Source organism: Penicillium pulvis, assembly GCF_028828015.1.
Source record: "Penicillium pulvis strain IBT 33274 chromosome Unknown contig_12_segment0_segment0, whole genome shotgun sequence".
In the NCBI taxonomy this organism is placed as follows: domain Eukaryota; kingdom Fungi; phylum Ascomycota; class Eurotiomycetes; order Eurotiales; family Aspergillaceae; genus Penicillium; species Penicillium pulvis.
The window spans coordinates 4445557-4469102 of NW_026643072.1; the positions used below are offsets into that span (position 1 = coordinate 4445557).

The window sequence follows — 23546 nt, forward strand, 5'->3', positions numbered from 1 at the left end:
GCACATCTAGATCTCATTGTCCTTTGGCCACCGCTCGTTCATACTAGGGTCAATGCATAATAAGACCGACCCAGTACTCGGCTGTGGGCTTTTTGAATCAATAGTCTCCATGACGGATACTATCGGTGGGTATTACTTACTACCAGCTTCGCAAGTGCATGTCGATCGACGTGCATGTCGATCGACCTTTTGCTGTTGTTGTAGTCCCACCACATGTATTTGTTGGATAAATTTAATTCGGCCGATACGCTGTAGTGAACCCGTGGACGTGGTCTCCCAGATTTGTGATTGAATCTACTCGTCCACTTAACACCTTAAGTATAGTAGGTATGCTCCATATATATTGTGGCAATCACGCGTTATTACATGCGGATAGCATCCTTGGCATATGCATCCTCCATTCCACCCTTCTTCCACTGTTAGGTCATCAATTTACATACCCATAGGCCTGGAATCAATACGATATTCGGAAGCATGCCTCGTCAAATTGGATTGTGCGTTGCGGATAAATTAAGTGTGGATCCTACTTGTCATGTAAACGCAGATTTAATGCTCGCCATCATTCCAGATCCATCGATTATTTATTACTTGCTCACTAGACTTAAAACAACTCAGCCGTAGATCCACACTCTCATGCGCGATTTAAATTTGAGGGTCGAGTAATATACTCCGTCAGCGTTGGGGCTCGGCTCTAGCGCAAACCATCCTCTCATTTTGTTTGGACTCTCATACCTCTGCATTCGGGAGAATATCTATTCTGCGCACGGATCAAGCTTTCCCGTGTCGTTTCAAGCAGATTTGTCACATATTTTCATGTGAGTACAAAGCTTTGCTGAGAGTCAAACTCTAGCTTCATTATCCGCGGTCGTTCGTCTCAAAGATTACGGGATACCCCGACCTCTTCCGTTTTGCTGGTCCGATTGTATATCAAGGTTTACTGAAACTGGGTCAATTTTACCATCGCTTTCCGTCCTTAATCACTTTACTGTGCAGATTAGAAAGGCAAAGCAATTTTACGTCATAAAGCCTGATAGAAAGCTGATGCCTAGTGCGACAACTGAAAGACATGTGAGTCGGACACAGGTATCCTCCGCTCCGAAACTTAGGCTCCATTTGAACAGGGCTACATCACCTTTCAGATCCAGGACGATCCCGAAACCTCGTCTACTTGAGTCTTTTTACCCTACGAGTAAAGTTTTCCAGGCTTAACTGAGACCAGAAATGCGGATCTCATCCTCAAATCGACTTTTTATTGTATAGCTAATTGTTGATGTCAGCACAAGATGAGTCAATTATGTGACCCACTGACCTCATTCAGGCATCACTTTTAATTGAAAGCTATCTATATCGTGATATAAAAGCTTAATACAACTGTAAGATACAGTACCATCAGTGCTCTTGTTTGCTTGGTAGTGGATCAAACTCACTATCTTTTGTCAAGACGGTCTGTGTCGTAAGGCTGAAGAATGATGACATGGGAGGCGTCCTTGATCCCTACTTCCGCTCTCTCACATTTCTCTAAGAACTTTGCCCAGGTAATCTGGCGGTTTTCTGTTTCCAGCTAGACGCTACTCAGGATTTACAGATTTTCATTTAATTAGCCCTTGAGTCGACTGACTATCTTACTTTACATATCAACATAACAATGGTAATCCATGTGGTTTATCCTGGACCTTGGAAGACGTCCGGTCATCTGATGCCTGAAATGATGAATTATACATGCATCGCCAATACATACATGTATCAACGGTTCGCGAGCCCCTTCCAACACTGGAAGGTTACAGTTATGCATCACGCATGATGGCAGCAGAGCTAACATGTACCAGGCTATCACATATACCAACTTATTCATTCAGATATTCTCAGCGAGACGAGCCCGTATCAAAATACAGGCTATGAAGACATTGCAAAAACACTCCTTTGCCGGAGTCGAGGGCCATATTTCCACAGAATCAACGGGACTGGAACGCCAATGGTCAGGGCCAGCAGTCCAAGCAGAGTGTTACCCCAGCCAAAGCCTATGTTTTTGTACATAGTAGGTCCGAACAAAGGAAACGTGAAGGCGCAGAGACCCCTCACGAAGAACAGTGCGCCCGATGCACTGGCGGCATAGATATGAAACGTATCAATGGAGTAGGCAGTGACACATTGGAACAATATAGTGCAGCCACACATTAAGAAGCATATCGCAATGGTGGGAATTGCCCAGTGAGCGCGAGCCTCTGCGGACCACCCATACCAGATCAGGGAGCCGGGTATGAAGGTTGAGCTGATAACCAGAAGAGGGAGCCGAAACTCTGGCTTCTTCTCGTCGGAGTTTCGCTGAAGCTTCCGATATGTCCGATCTGCAAAGAACATGCCAATCATAATCCCGGAAAAATAGCCGATTCCAGGGGCGATGAAGTGGAGCGAGGCAACAGTTTTGGTCTCATGGTAGCGCCCTTCCCAGAGTGCTGGGAATGAGCCGAATATAAGGTAGGTCATTCCGTAGGTAAAGGACACATAGAGACCAAGGAGCTGAATAATGGGCTGCGTGACAAGGAAATACAAAGGCCGAATAAGGGTCTTGTAGTACAATGCCGCAATCGTAGGATGCTCATCGTCATAGGGTGTTTTTAAGTCACCTGCGCTTGCACCGCTGGCCTTCAACAGCTGCTTCTTTTTCCGGGAGAGTAGGACTGGGGGGTACGACTCCTTGTAAATGAAAAAGCTCGACGCGATCAGCACCACTGAGGCGATGGAAGTTGAATAGAAATCCCATCTCCAGGAAGCCGAAGACGTTGTGAAACCACCAACAATAGCACCAATCGGGGTCGCTAGAATGAACGCCATATTCAAAACAGCGAGTGATTGCCCGCGCTTTTCAGTGGGAAACATGTCACTGATCATACCAATTCCAACCTGTTATTGAATTAATACCTGCGTATGTCATCGAAGAACCCCGATGAGTACTCACTACTGGGGTTGCGCCACTCCCGAGGCCAGCAAGGACGCGGAAAGCAAGGAGCTGGGCTCGACTAGTTGCAAATCCACAAGCCAAGTTGAAGCCCATATAAACGATATTTCCAGCCTGCATGAGAGGAACTCTACCCCAGAGCTCACTAAATGGGGCTACCAATAGGGGACCGAAGGCAAGAGTCATTACGTAGGAAGACATTACCAAAGGCCCTTCAGAAATGGGGTCCATGTTCAGCTCTGCCGAGATGACATCCAGAGAAGGAACAACGATGGTCGTCGAAATATTTGCTAGAGTTGTAATGATGACAGTAAGAATTAATATAGACCATCGCCGGGAATTAGGCCACGCATGCGGGTGCAAGAAAGTGTCATCAAAGTCGACAATAATGGTCTGCGAAGATTCTAGACTTCCGAGTGACTTTTTGGTTGGCAGCTTAGTTGAGCTGGCATGTAGACTGGTGTTGACAGCTAATTGGGGTCTTTCTTTATCCAAATCTTTTGACATAATGATTGTCTGGCGTGGGTAATGTTCTGGAATAGCGTTTAGAATATCAACATTGGCCAAACCCTCCGCGGTTCGTGGGGCTATAAATGGGTCGTGGTGCAAGGTTGCAGATCCTGGGATGTTAATTAAATCCATCTATCCCTTCGGACCATTCCTTCTGCTTGTCTCAACCATATCGTCGTAAGCGTGCCGGTCCTTACTGTCGGGGATCTGTCTCATGTGGATCACCCGAGTGTGGGTCTGGAATGCGGTCGTCATAAGAATGGGCTTAACGACGAAAGTCCCTTACCATTTCCAGACCATGCCGATCATGGAATTCATCTTGCGTGTCCTGTCCACAGTCGTAGGCTACTGAGGCCAAGACCTCGGGAGAAGCTGCCTGATTTTGCGTAACAAGAAAGGGGAGACAGTCGGTATGGTTTGGTAGAACAGGAAAGAGGATGTAGGAGGAAAGGGAGCTTGGGAGAGACAGACTCAGAACTGCGTCGTAAAGGTATGAGTCACATGACAAATTATATATGTATTGGGTTCACACACATCCGCCTGGGCACTCGAAAATCCTACGCCTGAATGAAAGCCGGGAACATATATGCAATGTACGTTCTTTACATGATGAGTATACAACCTTGGAAGCACAGGAAGCTAGAAAATGGTGGGTCAATACCCACCGGTCTATATACGGTCGAGATGTAATTTACTCAAGGATCTTTGACTCGATATTATCTTTCAGGATCAATGATTGCAGACCTCGGGAGCAATTTGATGATCCTCAACAATGTGAATTCTAAAGAATAACGGATAGCTTGACCTCAATCTTCATATTCCAGTTATAGACCACTATCACAGGGCTCACTCGGTGTTCCAATACTCATAGAGAATCAAATCTGTCAAGGGAGATCCAAGTCCATTTGTTTCGACCTGTCTCTATGCAGCTGCGACACGGTTCGAGTATTCAGGGAACTCCCAGTCACATTGATGTCAGTATTGTGACAGGCTTACAGAGTAAAAAGAAAAAGACTCACCCATTTGGCAGTGACTTCCGGGAAACTGCGCATGTACCGCTTCAGGCTTCTCATGCCAATAGCATCAAACTCTTCATTGAGGAAATCTTCTAGCATGTGGTTGTTTAGCTCATGCCCGGCCTGAAGATCTCTCCCGATTCTTTCCAGTGCTTTCGTGACTTTGGGATTGGTCAGAGAGATGTCATAATCGATATGGAGAGCGGCCACCATAGCATAGCGAGAGCCGGATTCAGGAGCTGGCGTAAGAACCCGATGGAAACAAGCTTTAAGCACGCCCCGAGTAAGAGACTCGCAAATCGCGCCGACAACGTAGAATAGCGTGTTCGGCTTCGGTGAGCAGGTGACCCACTGTCCATTCGGCGCTTGAGCTTGCAGGCACTCATGATCAGTGGCCTGATAGATGATACCTCCAAAGGTCATGTCCTTATGTTCATGCAATCCGGTCATATTTTGACCGCAATCCCCACCTTTAGGAACCTCGGGATAGTGTATCACAACACTTCGATTTTGACGAGACTCTTCACGGAACAGACTCTCCAGAGTGGGGAGGTCGATGCCAAATGCCTCAGCCACCAGGGCCCGGACGGTCCGAGATACATCTGTGAATGCGGTCAAAAGGTCCTCATGCGCACTACGGAAGTGAGGCATTCCAGATGGCCATTGATTCTTTCCTTGAAGTGTACGGTATACAGGATCCAATTTTCCCTCATACCCAGGGTCATCACCACGCAAGATGATGCGTTCACGGTAATCCACTTTGTCGCCAGTGCGCTCGCTGGCCAGCTATCAGATTCATCAGTGACAATCGAGGTGTTTGTCAAAGCTGTAATGAGCTTACCGGGACATATCCAAGATAACTTGGAACCTTCTCGAGTGCGATGTCCATCTTCTCCTCAGTCGTACGATTGAAGAATGTCTTGGTCTCGTTGGTAGCCTTCTCGAGGATGGCGGGCTGAACTGGTGTGCCTGAGAGGTAGAAAGCCCCCCATTCTGTGCAAGCGCGACGAATGTTCTCCAGGGCCAACCTTTTTCCTTCCGGGTTGTCGAGATTCGACAAGTCAACTGTCGGGACACTAGTCAAAGCAGGCATTGTTCGTGAATTACGAATTCAAGGTAACAGTCGACAGCCGATATAGTGAAAGCCCTGGATTTTTTTGCCCCTTTTATAACGGGATAGTATGGAGTAGAATGGCATCATCTTCGTGCTCGCGAGGATGGTTACTGCTAGGGGGCATACTCGAGGTCCCTAATCTGGTATGATGAGCGCAACTTCGTATGCATACGCGTAACCTGCGACCCTGCATATCACAGAAATGGCGTAATAAGGCTCGGGTCGGATGAGCGAGCCGCGTGGTGTATTGTTAAATCGGCTGCAAGATCGTTGCACAGACCTATCCCGTGAGTCGGGCTGAAACGTAAAATCTCATGCAAATGCATGCAGTTTACACCGCATCGATACGTTTACCAATGGCTTTTGCACCTTCTAGAGATCGTCTTTTCCACCCATAATGATGACGACATGGGTGTATAGAGGCATGGATTGAGCACTTTTCCGCATCGGCCAGAGATTCAAGGTGATCAACATCATCCCGTCTCCCTTGCTTCCACAATGTAAGGATTGATCGTGCGTCAGGAGTTAGTCGGTACGTCGTCAGCACTCTGTCTTGGCTAGATGGTTTCCTAAACAGATCACTGCGTCAGCGACGCGGAGCCCTACACGTGAAGGACTTTGAGTTTTTTGTCAAGACCCTTGATCTTCAAATAGTTGATCCTTCACCAGTCTACGCCCATGGTCTTTCTGCATTTCTGCGGACATCTCTTCACTGGCTCTACCCATACTGCCACTATCCTAGTCACATTGATTTATCTTCACATTACCAATCATATAATCCTAATGGGTTCAACTGGTGATCTCCCCTCTGCCCTCGGGCTCACTGGAATCGGTCCAGATAAGCCTAGAGTTGCTGTCGATGCATTTCTTCTACGTCATCCTGGAATTGACTATGTGCGATTTCAGTGGGTGGACTACTCAGGCATTTTGCGTGCTCGGGTGGTCACCATGGATTACTTTCAGTCAATAGTGACAGCCAACAAGCCACTCAGGTGCGGCCAGATCACCTTGAGCTGTCTCCCCGATGAGAGTCGAGTGCCATTTGAGGCATCATCTGCCCATTTGCTGTATCCAGACTGGTCCTCGCTCAGAGCTCTCTCCAATTGCATGGATAAGAAGGGCCCGAATTATGCCTCTGTGATGTGCTCCATCATCGAGGAAACTCCTGGGGTCATGTCCAACCCAAACCTGTGTCCTCGAATTGCTCTGAAGAATGTTGTTTCTCGAGGCAAGAAAGAGCGCCAGCTGGACTTTCTCATCGGTTTTGAAATCGAGTTCGTCGTTCTGCAGTCTGCCCCGGATGGCACCCTTATCCCATTTTCGTCGCACCCTGGGACTTATTCCGCTGCCGGGCTGCGTGCGCCTTCCTACAGATACCTGGAGGAGTGCGTGCAGAACCTTTCTGATTCCGGGATCCCTGTCCGGGAGTTTCATGTGGAAGGGAACATCGGCCAGTACGAGATCACTCTAGCTGCTCGGCCTCCACTTGAAGCTGTCGATGATCTTGTTGCCGCCCACGACATAATCAGGTGCACTTTCGCTGGCCATGGTTATACAGCCACCATGTCTCCCAAGCCGGTGGAAAATCGGTCCGCAAATGGCTCCCACATCCATGTCTCTATTCACCCTCCCACCGATCAAGAATCTTTCCTTGCCGGCATGCTTCAGCGTCTGCCTGCCATCTGCGCCTTCTCCATGCCTTCCATTAGCTCCTACCGGCGCTGTGGAGATTTCCAGGCAGGGACAAAGGTAAGCTGGGGGACGCAAAACCGCCAAACCCCGGTTCGCAAACTTGGCGATGGGTACTGGGAGGTTCGATGCGCCGATGCCACCGCTAATATGTATCTGGCCGTCGCGGCTATTCTAGGCGCGGGACTGTTGGGAAGCCGGAATGAGGAGCCTCTTTCATGGGAGGATATGTCGTTCTCTTCTGGCTCCAAAACTGCCTATGAGGAGCTTCCACGAACTATCACTCACTCACTTGATTCCCTCGAAGGGGTCTCTGATGAGTTCTTGGAAATCCTCAGCAGTAAGGTTGCCTCGAGGTATTTGTATGTAAAACGGAATGAGGTTCGGGCTTTAGAGGGGCTTGAGTCGTATGGACTGAGCCAGCTTTTATCGAAGGTCTTCTAGCCCACTCATCAGAGTGTATTGGTAATATACCAATTAATTCTTTACTTCACATACTTCCGTACACTCAAGTGCTTTTCCAGTCAAATCAAGGGTGCCTCGCATCTGTCTGAATGGATTATGAGAGAATTTATGGAAGTACATGAGAAAGCCCTGGAGTAATGGACAGACTTTTCATACGGAAAGTCGAAAAATTACCTGATCCCAATCTTGGATGGTTTAGTAAAGACGGGTGAGTTCAGTAATATAGTTGATTTGAAATCCATAAGCCACTAAATCTTTGGCTTGTAGTATTCGGGATATGATGTTTGATATCCTAGAATATACTTCCCCAGCACAACACCCCCAAGGAAGTTCATGCACACACCTAGAAACCTAGCGAGGATACGTGGACCAGGCAAAGCAAGTACAACACCTCCAGCCCAATTAAACAATAACACTTGCGGTAAGCTTCTAGAGAGACCCGCCTTACGACAGTCATCACGATAAGATTGCACATTTCCTAGTCAAATAAGCACAGTATCTAGTAAAAAAAAACATGTCTGTAAACCTACGGAAAAATGCCTCGTCCCTTTCTTTCCATTTTGGCTCCAGGACAAACTCAATCACGAGCTCATTCTCGGCACTTGCATTGCAGAAGGTGTGGAAGGTTTTGATCGGGATCAGCATGGTTTGACCGCTTGTTTTGATTATTTCTTGTCCCTCGTAGATAAATTTAGCAGACCCGCTAATCACATGGAAGGTTTCAGTCTGATTCCGATGCCAGTGAAGTGGTGGGCGCAGGGCTATATTCTTGTTCGTCTCGTTGGAACCGGGTGGCCAGCGATTCATGACGAGGTACTGGTCGTTGGGGGACTTGAATTCGATATAGGAACGGCCATCATCAAATAGGATTGGGTTGAGCCTATAGGTTGTAGTTCGTGGTACCTTCTTTGCTAAGAATGATAACATTTTCCTAGAACTTGTATGTTACTGGCTGATAGCGCAAGTCGAAAGGACAAACATCATCTTGGATGAAATCTGACCGCCTCGTTCTGCCACATCCGAGTCATTTTACTTGTCGAGTGACAAGCCTGTCCCAAAGGCGCCTCAGCCAATATACCCTCTTTATTCCTCAACTCTAAGTAATAGGCGTGTTTATCTAGCAGGCGTATAAGGGGCATACTGGGGCCGTGGGGCAACCCACTACGGATACTTAGTTTCCACTCTCCACCGTCTACGAGTACTAGGCCTTTTCTCCACGGTCATGATTCAAACTTATAATAATAGCGCCCCGCAACCTATTGTTTCGCATGCACGATGATCCACCAATGCAGATGCTTAGCTTCGGATCAGAGCTTGTGTAGGCGAGGTCATCCAATCTCTTATCACTTTATGTTGACACGGGCTAGACTCGGATTAACGCGATCAAGTCATTGATAAGCGATAACGACAACGATAAGAGGATCTGCAGCTTATGGTCCAAGTCATCAAAGATTATACCAACTCTCGCATAGCCTTCACGCTGCTACTCGCCCTATTGCTCATATTATACCTATCCTTCAATTTTTAACTACAGTCTATACTTGCCTCTAGAGCCCTCTGTCAGGATATGTTACCCCGATGTCTTCAAGTCCGTCCTCCCATTTGAGCGTCAGCCTAGCGAGGCCCCTGAAGTCCCGACTCGGTTGCAAAACATGCAAGGCCCGAAAGGTCAAATGCGGAGAAGAAAAGCCAAGTTGCCTGAGGTGCAGTAGCACAAGGCGAAAATGCGAGTATGAAAGTCACAAAGACCGGGCACGATTCTCCACGGCATCAGCATCGGATATGTGCACCGTTGGCGTGCTGAATATGCCCCTTTCATTATCTCCGAATACGGCTTGGCGTGAGCGTCGCGCTTTTGCTTATTATTTTCAATATGCTGCTGCGTCTGTTGGGGGTGGGCTGGATCTGGACTTTTGGCGCACAATCGTACCTCAGGTTTGTCGGAGTGAGCCTGCGGTGTGGGATGCTATGATCTGTATTAGCGCTCTAATCGAAAGTCCTGACCCTTGTACTGATCTTGATCCATTGCGCTTTGTTTCGCGCAAGCTTGATCAGAATCAACAAGATGCATTGGACTGGTATGCGCGCTCTGTGTCTGCTGTGCGGCAGGGAATTTCCCGTGGTAGCGTTGACGCCTTTGTGGGGCTGATCACCTGCATCTTGTTCATATGTATCGAATCCCTCTTTGGAACTATAGAGGAAGTCATGCGACTATATGCTCAAGGTGTGCAGCTCATTCTCACATTGCGCGCTCAAAAGGCCTTTAGCAGATTAAGTTTGCTGAAGGAGACGATTATTCCGATCTTTGCCCGGTTAGGAGTATTCTCTCCTAGCGCCAATTGGGATGTTGCCATGCCTTTATTAAAGGAACTCGAAGCATATGCATCGGTTTCTACGCATGAATTTTCGTCCCTTAAGTTCGCCCGGGAGGCTATCGTTGTGCTCGCCGCAGAGATTCCCCTCTTGGAGTCAGACTGCGAAAAGTATCTACAAACCTCAGGCGCCTGGTACATATCAGACGAACTGGTGGAGCGGCAAACTATTCTCGTCGCTCGCCTCGAGAGTTGGCATATTGCCTTTACGAACCTGATGAAATCTCTACGTGCCTCGAAAGCTGGGCTACCTGTGTCACAACTCAGTGCCAGCGCTCTTCTCATGACATACTATGAAATGTTATCCGTTATTCTCGCAGTCTGCGTATCGCCAATGCGAGTTAGTACGGACGCTTTCACACTCAATTTTCAAACGATTGTCGAACAATCTTCTATCGCGTTGGATAGCTCTGCACGATCGAATGGCATCCTCCCACCATTCACATTTGAAATCAGCATCGGCCTCCCCCTTTGGTTCACCAGCCTTCGCTGTCGAGAGCCTACCATCCGACGTGCGGCACTGGATCTCCTTGCTCGGTCGCATCGAATTCAGGGACTTTACAAGCGCGACCACGGTACCATTATGGGCGAAAGGATCATTTTTTTAGAGGAAGCAATCGCCAAGTCGAAAAAGGACGCATCTTCTCCCAAGACCGGGTACATCACACCAAGTAACGAATCGATCCATTATGGAGATATGAGCCCGGCCAGGCCCTTCAATATTCCACCTCTTAAAGACATTGCGGGTCCGTCTCCTCCTCTTTCTGACATAGAAAACAATATTCGAACATCGGCATCGGCATCGGCATCGGCAGCTCTAATTCCACAAGAGGCGCGAATTAGACCCCATGGTATCTTTCGGCCGCAAGACGGCTTCCCTCCTGAAATAAAGAAAGAGGATATTGCACACTGGGGACGGCGTAGTGATCAGTACTTTCTACAAGTCTCATGGAATCAGTGTGACTCGTCTAGCGACACGTGGGAGATGATCTTTGGGTGCATCCCAATTGATATTGAACATAGCGAGATCATTAAATTTTGACAAGGAAGCTCTACGACAAATGCCTTGGATATATGTGTGGTTAGTCAAATACATGCAGTTCTTCCATCTAAAATAAAGAATAAGACAATATGGAATTCAATAGAGGCTTGGAAGCTACCAAACATGACGGGACCCGCCAACAACCCCGCACCGGGATTGGCCGTCAAACTCCAACCTCATCTTCATCCCACAACAGCCTTCACTCCAAAGCCATGGCAACTCAGTCAAACCCCGTATCACAAGGAACATTCACAATCCACTATTTTGCGACGGCATCTCAATTCACAACAAAAAACACCGAGAGTCTACCCGCCCCACTTCCACTGGCACAACTCTCTCCTCTACTAGAAGAGCGATACCCTGGTATCAGGGAAAAGATTCTCGTCAGCTGTGGTGTCAGTCTTGATGGAGAATATGTGGACGTTGAGGAAGATGCGCAGGCAATCATTCAAGCTGGAGCGGAGGTTGCGATCATTCCGCCTGTCAGTTCGGGGTAGTCAATCATCTGAATCTTAGGCGGGGATTACTTGCGTCCAGCCTCAGTGGAATTACTTGGTTTTCGTGATTTGACCAGTCCGGTTTGGTCAGGGACATATTTGGTTGGGAAACTGGCGTTTCCCATCGATTTTTTTTTTTGGTATTTCAGGTCAAAACGCCCAACGCCGAAATTCATGAATACATTGAGATCAAACGCCAAAATGCCGTGCGATCATGAGAATCAAATACATAATGCCTGTCCCCAAGAGCTCCCCATTACAACGTTGTCCATACTTTGCCCATTCTCTTTGATATGTTTCCATATCGGCCCGTCCTAGTTGACTATAGTTAGGTCTATCACTCCGTGTATTATTACTTCTCCTCGCTGTTCGCAAGAACCTTCTTCTGTCTCCACAGAATAACACCACAGATGCTCGAAAAGAAAAACAAAATACTAAAAAGATGTCAGTAGTCGAACAGAATCTTCCTTAGATGAAGAGAGAGAATACTGACCACATAGCAATACTCAACCCCCAAACAGCCTTGGTCTCCAAACAAATCGCCTTCGAAGCCCCAATCCACGCCTCGTAATCGATCTTCCCGGTCAAACTATCCAGATAACCATCCAAATGCTCTGAAAACGCATACGCAGCTGCATCTGAATCGCCTAGATCGGATAGCGATGAACAGCTTAGGTATGAGAGTGGTTCTCCCATAATGACAGCGACGACGATCATGCCGATTAGAATGAGGAAGTCTAGGCCGGCCGATGGAAGGAATGGGAGGATGTCGTCTAGGAAGAGTAGTTGGGAGATTATGCAGTAGATAACGGCAATGCAGGTCTAGTTCAGTGTTAGTGGAGTTGTTAAGAGAGTTGAAAGATTGTAAAGGGAAGCAGTAGCTTACCACGCTGATTGCCCCAATTAGAATGTTGGGTGGTGTGTCGCCTTGTCCTACTATAACCGCAATGAACTTTGCTATCATCCCAATGATAGCGATGAGAGAGCAGCATTGGAATAGGCGGGCGATCTGGAAAGTTGCGCCGAGAGCTCCATAGCGAGAAGCCATTTTGTCGAACAAAAAAAAGAAAAATAGATCGAATTGATTAATTCAATGACTGTATTTTCGCTTGGGATGAAACAAAATTCGAATCGAAAGATAGGCTTGGATTCGGCGTCGGATCAAGGCGTGCGAGCGTTAATACTATCCCGAGGTCGAAAGAGTGTCGGTGCGACGCGATTAATATATGCTGATTGGTGTAGAAAGAATAGTAATGAGAGTGTTGGGGTAGGCAAGAATTCAAAACAAGATAAAGAAATCGCTGAAAGAGTTGATGATAGTGAAAAGAAGACCGTAGTTTAATTCGCGAAATGACATCCTTTATACTCTTCGGCATCGACGCCACCATAACCGCCCGCATCACTAACAAAGCCTCAAAGAAAGGGTCTAGATTCCCCGAATTAGCAGCAGGTCCAATCTAGACTTGGTCAATCTGTTGAGCCCCGGCAGAGCGTCAGAGAATGTCTAAGACCAGCCTCCGGCGAAACCCAACATCCAATCACAATAGAAAGGGGACTTATCCTGATAGAGCAATCTACAGATTCATAGCTCGAGCTCTGAATAGCTCTAGAGCTTTGTAGGTGTGTCAAAAGTTCAATCTGGAGTAGATCGGCTGTCATGGCGCCCGCGGCTCCACCTCGGCGCGTGGAGAAGAAGGCTATCTACCCCGGGCGCTTCTGGACCACTCATTTCTTCTGACGATTCTGATCTGACGCAGGCGCTTACTTAAATGGGCCAGGCTGGGCTAAGGGGTTCCTGCGTTTCATCCGTGTCCCATTTCTATTTTAGTATGTGCATGATTTTGTTATTCTCCAGTTAAGTATCTGTTCGCTCCACGCGATCGATGGGTCTATTTATCGCAGTGTCGAGTTAACGATAGCTTATTGGAGTTTGCCCAAATAGACAATCATTCTGCTCAGTATCGAAGAAAAAAATTCATTAAATACAATTATATCTCCGAAACGAGTATCCAGCGTCAGTGGCGTCGTCACTACTGGAGTCGCCAACCACCACTGGTCCGCGTCTGGAAGAATCCGTCGGGATCAACATTAAGGCGAGTCTTCAGCGCCAGTGCCTTTGAATCTGGGTTAATGCGGCCCCAGTAGTCCTGGCGGTAATAAGCGTCATTCATGAATAATGGTCGGTACACGTCGGGCAGAAGTCCCTCGTCAATGTTCTTCTGAACGAGATTGCCCATTCCCTGGTACACGTTCTGAGTGGCTTGGTCAATTGTTTCGTCGTCAACCGCAAGCGAGTAAGAAAAGTCAAACTCGAAGAAGATGTAGTTTTGATCGTCGGGGACATCGAGAAGATCCTGTTTCCGTTAGCCTCTATTCACGTGTCCAATTCTGCGATGCTTACTCCGCCGCGCTCCTTGGCTTTCTTGGTGAATGCCATGGGAACTGGTTGGAAGGCAATTGATCCGATGACGCCAGTGACGCCGAGGACAGACTCGGTCACATTGTACCAGTGGTCGAAATACTCTTGCATCACGTCAAGTCCAATAGTAGAGTTTGGCACGGGTGTCGACTCCGTCGCAATGGTGTAGCGTTGGCCGCTGCTTAGGTTAGCGTAGTTCATTAAGCGAAGATCAATGTACTCACTGAAGAATGAACTGGTCGTTGTTTTTCAGCAGGTCATAGTATGAGTCCCATGTCTTTGTGGTGGACGAGTGATCGATGGCCTCGAATTCGTCGAATACCCCAGCTGGTGGCTCGGGTCCATCATAGAAGAGGAACATAATCCAGAAGTCAACGACCCCGATAACTCCATGCTCTGCGGTCAAGATAATAGCGGCCTTGTCATCGGGGTAGTTGTCCACGAAATTGCGCAGTGCCGTCAGGACTTGAGGTGTCTTGTCCTTGGTGTAAACAAAGTTGCCACCCCAGACCTGATCGATAGGGTGGGTCTCCATGGTGTAGGCAGTGACAACACCGAGGTTGTTACCTCCTCCCTTGAGGGATGCAAAGAGATCTATCACAGATCAGCCGGGATCATGACCCGAAGCAAGCCTTGAAATGAACTTACCAGTGTTCTCATCCTCATTGGCATCGACAACTGTGCCATTAGCCAGAACAACTTGGTAGTTTACCACATTGTTGGCGGCCCATCCGTACTGGGTACTCAAGAAGCTCATTCCCCCTGGTCAAGTCAAAATCTTGTTGAAACATGCCATTCTCACCAAACATACCTCCAAGCATATATCCTCCGATTCCAACACCACCCAATCGGCCTCCGACAACGGCCCGTCCTGTGCCTTCCAGTCCCTGTTGTGCCTCTTCCCACGAAATACCAGGCCCAATTACAGCAGTCTGTTCATCTTCATCATAATCCACCTGATCCAGGTTCTTTGTCGAGATCAATAATCCACCCTCAATGCTAGCGAATCCATTGTTCGGCATATGTCCACCAGATTTGACGGCAAACAACGTCTCGAAATCATGCAGCTTAGTGATAATCTGCGACATCTCCGCTGCACTGGAGGGGGCCGCAATGCATGTTGGTTTGAGGTCACCGCATGCTGCGGACCAGTAATCTGACAGGGCACTCGTGTAGTCTAGCGTCAACGGGTATTCAATTGAGATTCCGCCCTGCGCGAGGACCGAACAGATGTCGGCTTTTGCGACGGACGCAACTGATGCGATGATTAGTGCAAAGGCACGCCAGGAAACCATTGTGTCGAGCCAGATGGGGTGAATGTGAATTTGGCAAAATGTTGATATCAACTTGAGGAAATTATAATTATTGAATAAGAAGGACCGTTTCTGAGAACGCTGTTGATATTTTCACCAACGCCCGGTAGACAGGAGCGGGGACTCATTGGTATAAGTAGTTTTGAGCTGGCGTTGTCTGGGCCGCTAGCCCATGTGGATCCAATAGTGTGTATGCCATGGTACCAAGAGACCCCCGCGAAGCGAAGTGGATATGTGGGAATAAAGCTCCGAGTGCAGATACTGGTTTTAGTAAGGAGCATCAAGGCCTTGTCTCCGGGGTTAATCACAAATTGGCTAAAAAAATCGCAGAGACGCATGCAAGTGATTGAAAAGATGCACATGAAGAAGAATGCCGGCCTCAGGGTTTTTTTTTCGGGAAACATCCTGTTGTCAGGTAAGGTCAATTCCAATTGACACTGTGAACTAGACCTGGCGATCGCGAAGGGAAAGTGTATCCATTGGGAAGGGCCTGAGCTATTCGCTCGGGGGATAATGCCACTAACTCGATATATCCAAATGCTCCGGTTGGTTTCTAGTTCCAGTCTAGTCTATGGCGGTGTCATGATAGATCAGGACTCGGTGGGATCAACAGTTGACTCCGAGATGGAGATAGGGACTGGAACCCACACAACACGTGTAGTTCATGTCATCCTAAATGTTCAATTCTGCCATAAGCGTTATCCCAGAGATACGCAGATTCACTGCAATTTGACCAAACCTCCCGTCGCCCCAATCAATATGAATGTTGAGAGGGATCGTGAGACCCTTCGGGATCTACGGCCGTCTAGTCTGCCGGGTGGGACGCGCGGGGGAATTCCCCTGAACGGTTCCTGTGCATAGCAAAGGTAAGCAGCTCGGGCCAGGGCTCGCTTAGACCAAATGAGAAATGATAGTCGCTGCCAACCCTGTTTTTAGAAGGTCTGCCAATGCGATCAGCAGAACTAGAATTAGAGTCGCCCTATGTGCAACTGTTAAAAACGGGGGTTTGTCCATCACATGAAGCCGTAGCGAAATACCGCGGGCCGGGGCTGTACGAATGCGAAAACGCATATGTGATTTCGATTGGAGATGACAGATCTTTCTGCTAAAATTGCATAAGAATTGCATGTCACGAGAAAGACGTCTGTGGCTGTAAATTGTGGTTGAGACGCTATGCATGGCGCTCAATCGGAGAGAACCCAATACACCGATCCAGATGTCTCACTTCTATGGAATGAATGGCTGACGGACCTAATCCTCAGGTTTGTCAACGATGTACCAATTGTTCTACTATAGTGAATTGGGCAATCGTTCAAAAAGATTGCATCTTTAATGTTAAAAGCTCGCTCGGCGGACTATCGAAGCCGTGTACTTTTTGTAGTCCTAGTAGAGTAGCCAGGAGGTGAGATTCTGTATCATTTGTACATTGTACTTCCTGATGAATTGCATGTAATTTTCCAACAAACTCTCGGGTATAATAGTATTCATTGTCTTTGCCGTGGGTTACTGCTGTCCTGATGTCCATGGTGTGGTGGTCGACACCTGAGGTGTCAGCGCTTACACACCGCCTCAAAGCGGTGGCTAATATGACCGCAGAATTATACACCTTTCAATGGCGTCGCGGTTCTGCGACCTCAAACACAACCATGGTCTGGCTAAAGACTGGGTCGTTGCAGAGACTTGCAACTGCAAGAAATGTCTGCGCACGATCCACGATAAGGCAACGACAAGCAGCTGGTCTTTCGCTGCTACCTCGTGTGCCGCACGGACGCTTACTATCCACCACAAAAATCTTGGAATCCGGCAATCAAGTATGGAGAACAATTTGCAATTGACGTACTTAGCTGACCATCTCAACTAGGTGCCAGAGCAAGAATCGGATATCAACCCAAGAGCACCAATCGATCAGTCACAGAGCCTCCCGGAAGCCCTCCACAAAGCCGAGATCGAGGCCTACAAAGACATTCGAGGATACCTTTCGAACTGGCAGGCCAATAATTCAAACATCTTAGATCCTGTACAAGAGCCAAACCAAGACGAGGATGCTGGCCCGTTGCTGGGCTCCATGCCCAACGGTCGAGACACTTATGGCGATTCCGTATGGAATGATCCGAGCCTCTCGAAAGAAGATGACATAGATACTTCGGAGGAGTTTCATGGCGACCATCTTGAGCCTGGTGATTTGGTGGCTGAGTTAGTGGCGGACGGGACCTTTAAATGGGCAATATACGTGCAGTCTGTCCAGAGACAACCGCAGTTCTACGTCAACCGCGGAAACTGGCGGCTCTGCAAAGCTCGCGAACTGGACTACGTGATCAAGAACTTTGCTCCTGCTGAGTTATTGGATCCAATCAAGCCATATTTCCCTAAAACAACACCTATGATCAATCAGGAGATTCAGCATGTGCCAGAGGGCGGCGTTCCACGGCCACTCGCTGCTCCTCTCCTGGATATGATGAACAATTTTCAAGGTCATGTCTTGGACTTTTACAGAGCTCACTCGTCGAAGTTGGATAATCTACATGATCTCGTCGCCGATGATTCCGAATTCCGTCGCTTGAGCATTGAAGAATTAACTATGAAGGTCCTGGGCATCGAAGAGTCCGAACTTAACAGCGTCAACCTCTTTGCTGTCCACCAGGCTACTCGGAACAACCCATTTCTAATTGAGAAGGACTCCACCTCACTTTTCAGTTCCACGTACCTTGTGCAACCAAAGCGGATTGCCAAAGTTGTTGAGCAAGTCACCACTTGGGCTCATGAGCACCAGGATTATCTCACTCGATTTGCTATGGGAAAGAGCCACCAGGCTTTTCTAGATCACAAGGCTACAAGTTCCACAGGAATGACGGCGGACAAATTTCCACAGCATCCAATTCAGCGATTTACTCAAAAGGCACAGCGCCTGATCCGCCTCAGCCGAAAAGTGCGGTCGCCTACAATCATGTCTAGTGTGGGGCCATCATTGCAGCAGTTTGTACCTGGTCAAGATGGCAAGGCGATGGCCTACCGCGAGGTTTTGACCGAACAATTTGATCAGAATGACCAGATGATTATTGAATACCTCCAATTGTATGCAACGCCATCAGTGATCATGCCATCGGGTACTTTGAAGTCGACGGCCTCGCATATCATGCGAGTGACTGGCATGTACAATACCCTCGGCCTCAGCGAGTCCTCGACTCGCATGTTCTTACAGGAGCTGGGTGTCATCTCTCCGTGGGAGAATTTGAGTCTGCTGGATCAGAACTTGATGTTACCAGGACATGGGGTGTCTCTCCTTGAAGATATGCGCTGGGAGGAAATCGAAGAATCTTGGAAGAACAAAAACTCGCTTGTCGATTCTATGCAGCACCTACGAAAAGACTGGGGAGATCTGCCTATTTACTGTATTGACGATGTCACTGCACAGGAGATTGATGATGCAGTCTCTCTGGAGCGCATTGCTGGGTCGGACGACACATTCTGGGTGCATATTCATGTCGCCAATCCTACAGCTTTTTTGAAGTATAATGATCCGACCATCGAGTATGCTGCCTCGCGATTGGCGACTCTGTATGCTCCCGAGCGGACATACCCTATCTTCCCGGAATCTCTGACGCAGGGGCACTTCAGTCTTGCACCGGGTCGACCGACCCTGACATTCAGTGCGAAGATAAACCTTGATGGAGAGGTCCTGGACACCCAGGTGGCAAACGGGACTGTGCACAATGTCATCAGTGTTACGCACAGCGCCTTGCGGAAATACCTCAATCCCGATGCAAATGAGTCTCAAGAAACCCTCACTGTCGGCAATTTCGTCAAGACCCCGTTGCCCAAGGGCAAAGAGTTCCGCGAGACACTCACAGCCGAAGATAAAGACACCTTTACCACCCTGCGCAAGCTGATGCTCGGTTTCCGCACCCAGCGCCAGAAGAACGGTGCTATGGACATGCAATCTATGCGCCCCAACATGTCCCTTACTATCCAAGCAGGCACAGCCCCACTCAAACCCTACGAGATGCAAGTCACAGAGGGAAGATACTACATTGGCGACCCAGCCATCCGACTGCGCATACAGGATTTCAACCCACACGAGGTCCGCGACGAGTCAAAAAACTACCTTGTCTCGATGCTGATGAACCTGGCTGGTCATATCGCCGGCCAGTTCTGCGCTACTCGTAATATTCCCGCTGTCTACGACGGTACCTGGTATGATCCGGAAAACGGACGCGTCACGCCTGAGAACATGAAGCAGTTCGGTGGCCAGAAGTTTTTGGATCTGGCTATGCCGAAGGCATTTTCTTCTTCTGAGCCTGTGCATCATCATATGCTTGGGCTGGATGCATATGTTAAGAGCACGAGTCCGTTGCGTCGGTTCACGGATGTGATTGCGCATTATCAGATTGAGGCTGCGTTGCGCTTTGAAGCTGAACATGGTCGTCCATTTGATGGAGTCGCTGATATGCCCAATCCTGAGATTGAAGAGCAAACTCGGGATCAGGATCAAATTTTATCAACCGAGGCTGAAGTTGAAACCGAAACAACGCTCAAAACGGAACCCGAAACTTCACTTCAACCCCTTCCATACACAAAATCCGACCTAGACTCCCACATCCTCTACTCAATTCCAACTCGCACCCGCCTCCGCGATGTCTCTACGTACTCATCCCAACACTGGGCCTGCATGCTCCTCTTCCGCGCGTTCTACTTCGGGGGCTGTGAACTACCAGCAACATTCCCCGTCGTGCTACGCATGCGGCGCATTCTCCCTGAGCGTGATGGAACTGTGTATTCTGGCGTCATTGCTAATCTGGGAGTTACCTGTTCTGTTGCTATACCGGATGATTGTGCGGACAGGGAGCGGATGGATATCTTTGGCATTGTAGACGCGAAGATTGTTGCTGTTGATATGGCTAGGTTGGAGGTTCGCATGGAGGCTCTGAGTTTGATTAGGGAGTATGAGAGAGTTGGAGAATGGGCTTGAGCGACCTTTATCTCACGGGTCATTGGCATGGTTTGCCGTGTACTATATTGTACTATATTGTATTATACCATTTCTCTACTTAGAAACTGCATATATGGGTATCCTCTTTCATGTTATTTTGTCTCGAGTAGGAGAGCTGCCAAGCGGGAATGGCATATGATTATCTTACAGTCTATTATACACTATCATACAATCCAAGAGTCGGGGTTTCCTAAACCCCAAACACCTCTTTAACAAGAGCCTTCTTATTCACCTTCCCCATGGCATTCCTGGGAATACTCTCCAGAGTTTTCATCTCCTGTGGAATCTTATACCCCGCCAACCGATCCTTCAATGCACGACGCATATCCATCGGACCCCACGACTTGCCATTTCGTCCGCTTGTCGCTGCGTCGGGGTTAAGAACCAACACGACGGCGACTTTTTGACCCCATTGTTCGGATGGAAGGCCGACGACGGCTGCTTCGGTAACTTGGGGACTGGATGAAGTATTAGCATATCCTTTCGCGTAGAGATACCTTGAAGACCAAAATTGGGAATGAGGAACATACAGAGAAAGTAACTCCCTCTCAACCTCTAAAGCGCTCACTTTCTCGCCTCCCGTTTTGATGATATCAACACTCTTCCTACCACTGATGAAATACATAGGCCCTTGCGCCCACTCCCCGCTACTTCCCTTGCCAACTCCGTCGACGACCCGTCTCGTGGCAACATCTCCAGTCCGGAACCAAGGTTTCCCGTTGTCATCTGCTTTAACGAAGCTTTCCATCGTGGCTTTCTCGTTTTCCCAATACTCGCGGAAGATCGTTTCCCCCCGCAACTGGATCTCGCCTTCTAGTGCTCGGCCATTGCCATCAGTTTCTTGACCAACGGGGATGACTTTGTCCGTCTCTGTATCGACGAGACGGGCTTCGACACCGGGTAGTGGCCATCCGACGCTACCGTCAACGCGGTCAACTGGGTCGAGTCCACAACTAATTGCCATGCCAACTTCTGTCATGCCGAATCGTTCGAGAAGGATGTTTCCACCGCTAAGGGAGGACCATTTTTCTTTTGTGGGTCTTGGGAGCGCTGCTGAGCCAGAAATGTTGAGGCGGAGGTGATTTGGGTGTACACCTTTTCGTGCTGCAGATTGAACATCCGGGGAGAGAGATTGGAAGGATGACATTAGGCGGTTGTATATTGTTGGGACGGCGCTTAAGAAGGTGATTTTTGATTTGGTCTCTTCAGATGGGAGAAATGGTGCGGCAAGGCGGCGCCAGACCTGCTCTGGATTGAAGGGGTACATGAATTCGATAGAGGAGCCTGAAATGATTGGTGTTATGGTTGCGTTCACGACGCCGTGAATGTGGTGGAGTGGGAGCAGGTGTAATAGGCGGTCTTGTGGTGAGTAATTCCATGCTTGTATAAGAGATGATGCTTGAGCAGCAATTGCAGACTCGGGGATCAATACACCTTTCTGTTATTCTTTTAGTGATTGTGTTAACGAAGAGAGGGGTTGTTCCTACCGGTCGATTCGTAGTTCCCGAAGTATAAAGCATCATCCCGGACGAAGTCTGTTCACGACTATCCAACTGAACAGACTCTGCCACCGCACCGACCTCAATCTTCCGCCTAACATCAAACAAAGGATCTAACTCCAGCCCGGCCTTGAGAACCTGGCTGGCCTTATCAGCATACTTCTCCGTCGCAAGAAGCACCTTGGCCTGCGAGTTATCCATAATATACTGTAGTTCACCAACGGGGAACGATGGAGACAACGGCAGCGCAATAGCGTCACTGGCAAAGATTGCCAAGAGAGTTATAACATAGTCATAGCTATTCTCTGCCAAAAATGCAACCCGCTCCCCAGCCAGCTTGCCCTGTGCTTTGCGCTCGAGATCATCTTTCGCGCGGAGGACGTCGCCGATGAGATTGCCGTATGTGAAGCTGCGGGTTGATGTGCTGTGCAGAACTGCTAGACTAGAGGGATCGTGCTTTTGCAGGGCGCGGAAGATCGCGATATTGGGGAGCGTGGAGAGGAGCTTCCTATGTGCTGAGAGAGTCGTCGTGCGTGCATGTGCATGGATGCGCAGGCGCGGTCGCAGGAATCGCGGGGTTAGGATGCGGGTGGACATGGTGAACAATGAAACTAGACTGAATGTATCATGTTAATTCGAACTTTACGAAGTCGAGAGCCCAATGGCTTGGGGATAGACCTTGGTGACGGTTGATGTCATAGAGAAGTTCCGCGGCAACAAAAATGTTATCCGCGCTTTCCCTTCTCCGCTTATCGCTTCTATTCGTGGCCTGATTCTCTTACTCTATTTTGCTCTCAATATCTCCTTGTGGTCCTCCTCCTTCTCTTCCTTCACAACTCCAATGCTTCGCTCTCTTCCACTCCAGTTCCCCCGACGCTTGTTCTCCGTCTCCGCCAAAATGGCCTCCACAACCCCGATGGAAGACCTCATGCGCGACAAGGTACACCCAAGCTTTGTTCAATCCTACGAACCCCACACTGAGATTCCTAGATTGCTCACGCATTCACTCCCTCAACACTCATAATTCGCAATGATTCCCACAAGCACGCGCACCATGCTGCCATGCAGGGAGCCACATCGAAGGAAACGCATTTCCAGTACGAATCCCAATGTACCCTTGATAATCTATGCAATTGAGGATAGCCTGTCGCTGGACTCATGCTCGTTACTTTTCAAGGTTACTGACCGCTCGTTATCTAGTGTCACGATTACCTCCGACTCTTTTGAATCGAAGATGCAGCCTGCGCGGCATCGGATGGTGTATGCCTTGTTGAAGGAGGAGATGAGTCAGGAGGGCGGCATCCATGCGTTGCAGTTGAAGACGAAGACGCCCGCTGAGGAGAAGCGAGAGAAGGAAAGGGAAGCGCAGGCATAAGGATACAATTGAAGCATTGATTATATTATAGTGTATCCATAGAGATTGATACCCGATTGGAAGAATTAATTGATCAGTGAACGACTGATTACAAATTACACATATAGACGGCTATCAATTAATACGGTATTACATAGATTCTAGCGCCAAACAACCGGGCATCGACATCGACAGAAAGCAAACACTCTAGTATATACATCCAAGGACTCCGGACATGGCCATCGCACGTGGCGACGCAAGTTGCTCAAGGAGTCCAAAGGAGCACAAGACAGGTCATAATCAGCTAAGCGCT

At 48.5% G+C, this 23546-nt stretch overlaps 11 protein-coding genes across 11 annotated transcripts; 5 read left to right on the plus strand and 6 right to left on the minus strand.

Moving 5' to 3' along the window:
• Positions 1–1893: 1893 nt before the first annotated feature.
• N7503_002886 (major facilitator superfamily domain-containing protein) lies at positions 1894–3463 on the minus strand (the record flags this gene model as incomplete). Its single annotated transcript, XM_057062433.1, has 2 exons — positions 1894–2901; positions 2957–3463. The coding sequence occupies 2 exons, from the start codon at positions 3461–3463 to the stop codon at positions 1894–1896; spliced, it is 1515 nt and encodes a 504-aa protein (XP_056926395.1).
• Positions 3464–4387: 924 nt separating this feature from the next.
• On the minus strand, positions 4388–5575 carry N7503_002887 (Clavaminate synthase-like protein; the record flags this gene model as incomplete). Its single annotated transcript, XM_057062434.1, has 3 exons — positions 4388–4423; positions 4486–5268; positions 5324–5575. 3 exons carry the CDS (start codon positions 5573–5575, stop codon positions 4388–4390), a joined length of 1071 nt encoding a protein of 356 aa, XP_056926396.1.
• Positions 5576–6379: 804 nt separating this feature from the next.
• N7503_002888 (uncharacterized protein) lies at positions 6380–7729 on the plus strand (the record flags this gene model as incomplete). Its single annotated transcript, XM_057062435.1, has 1 exon — positions 6380–7729. The coding sequence occupies one exon, from the start codon at positions 6380–6382 to the stop codon at positions 7727–7729; it is 1350 nt and encodes a 449-aa protein (XP_056926397.1).
• A 269-nt stretch (positions 7730–7998) lies between these two features.
• On the minus strand, positions 7999–8677 carry N7503_002889 (cupin domain-containing protein; the record flags this gene model as incomplete). Its single annotated transcript, XM_057062436.1, has 2 exons — positions 7999–8228; positions 8281–8677. 2 exons carry the CDS (start codon positions 8675–8677, stop codon positions 7999–8001), a joined length of 627 nt encoding a protein of 208 aa, XP_056926398.1.
• An 855-nt stretch (positions 8678–9532) lies between these two features.
• Positions 9533–11164, plus strand: N7503_002890 (uncharacterized protein; the record flags this gene model as incomplete). Its single annotated transcript, XM_057062437.1, has 1 exon — positions 9533–11164. The coding sequence occupies one exon, from the start codon at positions 9533–9535 to the stop codon at positions 11162–11164; it is 1632 nt and encodes a 543-aa protein (XP_056926399.1).
• An 89-nt stretch (positions 11165–11253) lies between these two features.
• Positions 11254–11661, plus strand: N7503_002891 (MoaD/ThiS family protein; the record flags this gene model as incomplete). The annotated part of the gene is made up of 1 exon (XM_057062438.1): positions 11254–11661. One exon carries the CDS (start codon positions 11254–11256, stop codon positions 11659–11661), a length of 408 nt encoding a protein of 135 aa, XP_056926400.1.
• A 352-nt stretch (positions 11662–12013) lies between these two features.
• N7503_002892 (uncharacterized protein) lies at positions 12014–12709 on the minus strand (the record flags this gene model as incomplete). Its single annotated transcript, XM_057062439.1, has 3 exons — positions 12014–12095; positions 12155–12483; positions 12548–12709. 3 exons carry the CDS (start codon positions 12707–12709, stop codon positions 12014–12016), a joined length of 573 nt encoding a protein of 190 aa, XP_056926401.1.
• Positions 12710–13691: 982 nt separating this feature from the next.
• Positions 13692–15375, minus strand: N7503_002893 (FAD-binding oxidoreductase; the record flags this gene model as incomplete). The annotated part of the gene is made up of 5 exons (XM_057062440.1): positions 13692–14015; positions 14063–14258; positions 14305–14674; positions 14729–14842; positions 14892–15375. The coding sequence occupies 5 exons, from the start codon at positions 15373–15375 to the stop codon at positions 13692–13694; spliced, it is 1488 nt and encodes a 495-aa protein (XP_056926402.1).
• Positions 15376–17039: 1664 nt separating this feature from the next.
• N7503_002894 (exoribonuclease II) lies at positions 17040–20359 on the plus strand (the record flags this gene model as incomplete). The annotated part of the gene is made up of 2 exons (XM_057062441.1): positions 17040–17204; positions 17255–20359. 2 exons carry the CDS (start codon positions 17040–17042, stop codon positions 20357–20359), a joined length of 3270 nt encoding a protein of 1089 aa, XP_056926403.1.
• Positions 20360–20570: 211 nt separating this feature from the next.
• N7503_002895 (acyl-CoA synthetase) lies at positions 20571–22476 on the minus strand (the record flags this gene model as incomplete). The annotated part of the gene is made up of 3 exons (XM_057062442.1): positions 20571–20838; positions 20911–21818; positions 21868–22476. The coding sequence occupies 3 exons, from the start codon at positions 22474–22476 to the stop codon at positions 20571–20573; spliced, it is 1785 nt and encodes a 594-aa protein (XP_056926404.1).
• A 216-nt stretch (positions 22477–22692) lies between these two features.
• N7503_002896 (BolA family protein) lies at positions 22693–23310 on the plus strand. The gene is made up of 3 exons (XM_057062443.1): positions 22693–22819; positions 22870–22976; positions 23080–23310. Exons 1-3 carry the CDS (start codon positions 22721–22723, stop codon positions 23252–23254), a joined length of 381 nt encoding a protein of 126 aa, XP_056926405.1. The 5' UTR covers positions 22693–22720; the 3' UTR covers positions 23255–23310.
• The last annotated feature ends 236 nt before the right edge of the window (positions 23311–23546 follow it).

Bases quoted from the DNA above. Each gene is read 5' to 3' on its own strand.
- N7503_002896 (XM_057062443.1), top strand. From the start codon at position 22,721: ATGCTTCGCTCTCTTCCACTCCAGTTCCCCCGACGCTTGTTCTCCGTC. The intron at 22,820-22,869 runs GTACACCCAAGC...TGAGATTCCTAG, and splicing joins AAGACCTCATGCGCGACAAG to ATTGCTCACGCATTCACTCC. The intron at 22,977-23,079 runs GTACGAATCCCA...CTCGTTATCTAG, and splicing joins TCGAAGGAAACGCATTTCCA to TGTCACGATTACCTCCGACT.